This window comes from Oxyura jamaicensis, chromosome 9, assembly GCF_011077185.1.
Source record: "Oxyura jamaicensis isolate SHBP4307 breed ruddy duck chromosome 9, BPBGC_Ojam_1.0, whole genome shotgun sequence".
Taxonomy (NCBI): Eukaryota; Metazoa; Chordata; class Aves; order Anseriformes; family Anatidae; genus Oxyura; species Oxyura jamaicensis.
In genome coordinates, this window is record NC_048901.1 from 7,117,019 (window position 1) to 7,123,967 (window position 6,949).

The following is a 6,949-nucleotide window of genomic DNA, read 5'->3' on the forward strand; positions in this document are numbered from 1 at the left end:
TCTGATGAGAGCATTTGTGCTGTTTTTTAATCAAGAAGTTACTTGTAGATATGATGCCATCTTATAACAGCTAATATTTTAACAACTTACTCTTAATAACTTAACAGCTGTGAGCAGCCACTGTAGTCATTTTTACTGGAATACATACAGCAAAAAAATAGAAAGTTATTTAGAGTGCACTACCCTACGGTACACTCTAGAAATGTATACTTAAATCTTTTACGTATTTCTATTCCTCTCATTAAGCTAGTCTATCCAGCAAATGCACAGCTCGTGGAAGAAAACAAAACACTCAAGCATCACAGGCATCTTGTAGTCATCAGCTGGAAGCCCCACAGCGAACATGCACAATTCCCTCCAACTGGATATAGCTGTTGCCATACTTAAATACCGTGATTAATATAAAACTAATAACAACACAGAAGTTTTCATTCTCTACAGTTCCACAGTCACTCAGAAGCCAGACTACATGAACAGAGTTCACAAAGATGTAAACATGGAAACAAAGGCTCACTGTTGTTTACTTTCAGCAACAGGGGTTACTGCAGAAATAACTGAGTTCAAGCATCCTATTCACCGGTTTTGGGTCACTCCGATCCCACACTGCAAGCTCACAAGACACGTGGAGTGCAAAGTGAACGATCAGCTTTTCTTTCAGGTTTGTATCATTTCTCATACCCCAATGTATGAGTGTGTAAGAGTGTGTACAAATATGCAACATTAGCTCTGCTTAAAACAAATTCAGAGGATATATGCATGCTTCTATGTACACATGTATTTTCTGAATACTATGTAAATCATACACCAGACATCCTGCTTTTGCCATTCTGCAAAAAGTAACATGGAGTACAGGGCTGTGTATGCTGCTGTAGAAAGTGAAGTGGCAGACAAGTAACCCAGCCTCTACATACACTGACAGATTTAGCAACTCTTCAAATCAGGACACAAGTGTCTCTTGCAAAATTCCTTCTGTTTTATTTTTACAAGCACCCTTTCTGAATCATGACAACTTTCCTATTTTAAAAATAATCACAACACACTTAAGCTCTTATATAAAAGAGTAAGGAGATCAAACCACAAAGTAGTCAGAATATATTCCTTTTGATATAACAAACGGCTTTCTCAAGTTTGACATTAGGTTTCCTCTTCCCACCCCTAGTTCTTTTCAAAGTGTCTTCTCTTTCTACCCTTACTACTCTGACTCACATTCTTCAAACTCTGTAACAGGATTTGCCCATTTGCTGAAGCTGAACAGACCTAGCAAGTACGCTCATTTTTTAAGTCACCACCCATTCACCAGGCTGTTTGGCAAAGACCACAGGAACAGTAAGGTTATAGGAGAGCATGAAAGAGGTGAAGCTAGCTCCCTGTCTTTGACAATGGTCAACAACAAGCGTCTATGAAAGAGAAAAGACACACGGTACTGCTCCTGGACAGTCCCATGGCCTCCAGCAGTAGGCTGCATAGGACTGCTTCAGTAAGTGGTTGTGCCTTTTGTATTTCACACACCTTCTATCTTTTTGTCTTTCATGAAGCTGTACAATCATTTGGTGAATGCATCTGATGTTTAGCAGCTACCACCTCCCCAGAAACATCAACCAGTTTCTACCATATTGAAGGGTTTGGAGATCAGCTGAATGAAGTTACTTGCTTGTTTGGTGTCAAAGATACAAACAGCCTCTGTAATCGATTCAAGCATGTATTGTTAGTTGGCATTGTTAGTTGTGATTCATTGGACTACTCTAGAAAAGGCAGAAGAGGAGATGCAACTCTGCACAGTTGAAAACCATGCCTCCTTCTTATCTAGAAGAACACTCAAATGAGAGTACAAATATCCCCAAGAGGGATGGCTGCAGCTGCTGCCATTCAAGCAGGGCTACTAGCCTGTAGATCTCTAGAGAGGGCAAGGAATGGTGCGAGGTGCCTGGAGCACTTCAGGTGGTAAAACGCTTTGTTAGGTGGCCGTATTGCCTCCATCTCCACTACCCAAACTCATCGGAGGGTTTTATGGGCAGTCAAACTTGTGTGGAGCATGGAGGGGCAGGAATGACCCATGAAGGTCATTGCATCAATTTTCCTCCCGACAAAGATGTTTGATTAACTATAACTGCTAATATTGTTCCAAATGGTTCTTAAAGCTCTCCAGTTAAGGGCTCTGTAATATCCCACCAGAAGTTTTCCCTGAAGTCTAACCCAAATCTGTCTTGTTCCGTTTACTTTTTGTCCGACACACAACAAGCACAGAGAACATGATTTTCTCTTATTTAAAGCAGCTTTTTACATACCTGGAGCCTGTCTGCACATTCCTCAAATCTTTTTCATTCAGCTAAGCAGAATTCCTTCAGCACATCAGGTCACTTTTTCTAGACTTAGCCTTGCTGTTTTCTGTTGAAATCTCCTCCGCTGGTTCAGATTCTACTCAAACTGCAATACCCAAACCAAGTATTTCTAGGGCTAAATCTTGAATAAGGAGCATATCTTCCAACTCCATTACCACCCTCTAAAGTATCCTCTTAAAATTGATGGTGGCTTCTGGTTGTGTTTGAATATTTTTCTTTTTATTTTTTAAATAAATCAAACAAGCTAAGACATTTGAGAGATGGAGAAGATGCCATTTGAGCACAATCACTGGAAAAGCCAGAGGTAAGATCACTTGGTATGTATCCCCTACCCAACATAACCCAGCAGCTGGTATTTTCAGACTGCTCTTTGAGAGCAGCATACTGAAGTAGAGTCTCAGAGAACAGCCCTACTTCGTTTACAGTGCTCTCCACAGACAAACAAACCATAAATTTGAGTCAGGCCAAATCTCACTGCTATTCAGTTTTACCATTTGTCTTTTAAAATTACACTAGCACAACTGTACGTAACATCAATCATGTTATGAAAGTTAGGACTCAATTATTTGCCATTCTTGCTAAAAAAGGTTACAGACAACAGAACTACACTTGACACTAGCAATTAGCTTGCTATAGAAACAATGCATTTTATCTTTCATTTTCCCACTACTTATTTCACAGCAGGGAAGTTCTCTGTACTAAATGAAGTGCTAGCTACACCACTCAGACACTCTATAGGAGCCAGGCAAGCTATTTTCTGCCTTCTAATACAACCTTTTTGGAAACTAAAGAAATAAGTAAATCGTTTTGAGGCAACGAAGCCAACACGAGGACCAAAAGATGGCCAATAATATATGTATGAAGGGAGGATAGGAAACGTATTTGAAGCTGGAATAAGACCTTTGAAATTACTTTCCCAAAACATCCCATCAATCTGACACAGGAAATTATATCAAAAAAAGCATATGAGAAATTTTACACTTTTTAACCAGACATTAAATAACAGCTTCATGAATTTTTATTTTCAGAACCCTAAGAATAACATCTGTTTCATAAAAAAAGAAAAAAAAAACTATAACTACATAAAACTAGTAATTTGCGCTCTGCCTAATGGATGCCCAGGAACACCACATCATCAATACATTCCTCCAGTTAAACAGTAAACAATCAAAACATGGCGACAATGCCTCTGACAACCTCTAATCAGCTCCTCCAAATCTATAAAAGCCACAGAAAGAAAACTGAGGCCACTTTCAAATGTGCAATTTGGCCAAGACAGGGGCTGTCCAGGTACAGACACTGCCTTTGAACTCTGAAGGCTGTCACTTCAAGAAAAGTGAAGTGACAAAACCATGACTCCAAGCTGCTCTGAGGCCATTTAATGTTTGCTGACAAAGGACATACTTTCTCAGGGCTTTTTGAAGTGACACATACTTTGCTTACAATTGAAATACGCTTTGAAAACTCTGAAGCTTCTAGGTTCCCAGCTTTGTTAGTCTTCCAAATAATACAATTAAAATTGGTAACAATATGATTATGGCTGGCAAACACTCTTTATCTTGATAATGACAACTTAAATATAGTTGTCAGTCATCTCTGCTGAAATACCTAACTACTAAAGCAGTTATCAAATACTCCAATCTTTGTCTTTTGAGACCTCTGAATCATTTCATTATCTTGACACCCGGGCTTCATAATCAGATAAACCTTTTATCCTAGGAGACAAGAGTCAGTTTTCATGAGTACTTTTTCAATCAAAACACTTCAAAAAAAAAAAAAAAAAAAGTATTCCTATCTCCATTTATTGATTTGAAAATGGAAATGTGAAATCATATACATCTGTGCCAGGGTTTCTTGGTGAGCTACAGAAAGCAAGGTTTCTTATCTCCCATCTTCTGGCCTAAAGTGTGCCAAACATTATTACTTCAGTGTTTTGGATGACGATGAAAAGAAAGATCTTACTTCTTGTATCTCTCTCCTTTGAGCTGATAATGATAAAGTATTTCATTATTATTTACTGTGGGGAGAAAAAAAAAAAAAAAAAAAAGATTTGCCAGTACCCATGGAATTAAGACGAAAAATTCAGACATTAGAATTCAGAAATACAGACATGTCTAGCATGCTCTCAAGTATTTTCTCTTAATTTTTTCCCCTTCAGGCTTTAAGCTTTCTTTTAAGCAGAATAAGCTGTCTCTGTCTCCCTGGGTTAGCTGTTTTTCTATTGCTGACAGACATATCAGCTATATTCACATAATAGATTTGCCAAGTGGGACTGAATATTCCATTGATTTGGAAGTGTGCTGAATGACTAAGGCTTCAAGTTTTGCCCATGTAATTAATTTAATTGGTATCAAATATTCTTAGTTACTCAGATCATTGAGATACTTTCTGCTGTACTTAAAAATCAAGATTAAAATGATGTTTATGTTAATGATGAAGTTCAAAAAAAGTCAGACTTGAAAGGCCAACTAATTGGGTCTTACAAGTGTGGATATGGCAACCTTTTCAGGACTTCGCTAAGCAGTTTAATAAGATACTAGGTAATAGGTAAATACTAGGATGAGGCTGTAAGTCATTTAAGAGATCAGCCTTATGCACAGACCTGCAGAGAGACAGAAAGAGGAAGGGAAATGCAGCAGGTAGTAGCTCTCCCTGCCTGCAACCTATGAATTCTGAAAGTGCTGTAAAAAATAATGAAGTCCTGCCTTTCAGCAGATTCTGTTTTACATGTGAGAGTCTGTCCACAATCTCCACACAGCATTAATGCAATTCCAATAATCCAGGAAGTGTGCCTCTGTCTTACCAAACAAAGCTGTCTGAAAATATTTTAAAGAAATCATTTTTTCCTGTCTAAAACAGTGATTTTATTGAACTTATGGTACAGGTCCCAGGGTCAACAACCTGCCAGAAAGCTAACAGTGCTACAAATTGCATATGAATATTTAATACATAGGTTAAGATCCCTAACCGAGCACTTACTAACCATTCTGGCACTACCTCTTATATTTATATTTCCACACAAAATTTCAGTCTTGTTTTTTTCCTCCTAATGGGGAATTATTTTTTTAAATACACAGCCTAGATTTTTTTTTGCAAAAGAAATGATTATTTTTCATTGAGCAAGAGTGGTGAATGGTGAGAACCCTTCTCCATGCCCCCATGATCTTGCTCCCCACCCTCAAAAACAGCAGGGGAGGAGAAAGGGGGGCAGCAGGAACGCCTGTTGGGTTTGGATTTGTTTTTAAATCAAGGACTAGCAGCAACAGGGAGATGGGAAAAGACTTGCAGTCATTAGCTGGGATCATCCACCCACCCCCTGCAGCAGGATGCTGGAGGCACCAGTGTGCGCACCGCACCCCACCGCCAAGCAGAACGCAATACCTCCAAGCTACAAGTCAGCTGCACGGTTACAGCACCAAGTTACTCAGCCGTGTGAAATACCCACAAAATGCCTTGGGAATTAACACTTTCCTCCTATAGAAAAATAACACAGAGCAAGCAGAAGGCAGCATCACCGTATCGATGTGAACTCTCTTTCCCATACAGTACTGACAAGGTGGGGGAAAGAGTCCACAGGTGCAAACGTATCAGACATCGACCGCGTACCGCGCTAAGGCGTGTCAATTCGTTTATTAACCTGCAGCACAGGCTGAGGATAGCTGACTACAAACAAAAACAAGTAATGAAAGGGGAAATGGATGTAAAATAATAAGGGAGAACTTACAACACTTAAATACCAATACCCTTCAAATGTCGATTTCTAACGACCGGTTTTTAAGTTACTGCTATCGGAATTGCTCTTTGCAGCCCTCCAGTGGTCAAACACAAGGTAAAACCCAAGCGAAAAACAAACAAACAAACAAACAAACAACAACAAGAAAAAAAAAAAAAACTGGGATGTGCTTGCCGAACTACCTGCAGCTTCGGCAGACGCCTCCCCGAGCTGCGGGCACGGTCCGGGGAGGGCGGGGAGGGCCGGGGCGCTGCCCCCACAGCTCCGTGCCCGGGCAGCGGGGCAGGGGCAGGGGCAGGGTGCTCGCCGAGCTGGGATGCCCGTGGTTGTTGTAAGCGAGCAAACAAGGCAAAAGGGGAAGGCAGAAAAAAAAAAAAAAAAAAAAAAAAAGCCACACGACGGCACCGGGGAGCGAAGTTTTCCCGATACACGCGAGGAGACGGAGGCGACAACTCGCGGACGGCAGGAGGAGGGGACGGGGTGCCGGGGCTGGGCAGGAGGAGCGGCGCTCTCCAACTCCGGGCTCGGGTCTCAGCTCGGAGCCGCGGGGCCACAGGAGGACACCGAGGGGGTTGCGGGCTGCCGGGGACAGTGCTTCCCCAGGCACGGCTTGGGCTGGATGCTCGGGAATGCTCGGCTCCGGCGGCATCCCCCGGGCAGCGCCGCTCCCCCTGTCCCGTCCCGTCCCGTGCCGTACCCCCCCGGGAAAGTTGCGGGCGAGGAGCTGCCCCCCCCACGCACACCCTCCCCGCTACCTGCCTTTGGCGGTGAGCGGGCTGCACAGCCCCGGCAGCGGCAGTAGCGGCAGCAGCAGCAGCAGCGCCGCCGGTCCCCAGCAGCGCCGCCGCATCCCCGCCGCGGCGCCGGCCCTGCCCGC

The 6,949-nt window shown here is 42.4% G+C and overlaps 1 protein-coding gene across 1 annotated transcript in view; it reads right to left on the minus strand.

Annotated features, from left to right (window-relative positions):
• The window catches only part of CLSTN2 (calsyntenin 2), a 339,879-nt gene that overhangs the window by 332,436 nt on the left and 494 nt on the right, over window positions 1-6,949 (minus strand). The window contains exon 2 of the mRNA XM_035335162.1: window positions 6,832-6,941. Within this exon, the coding sequence (XP_035191053.1) occupies window positions 6,832-6,922 (91 nt within the window). The 5' untranslated portion in view covers window positions 6,923-6,941. The remainder of the gene's footprint in view (window positions 1-6,831; window positions 6,942-6,949) is intronic.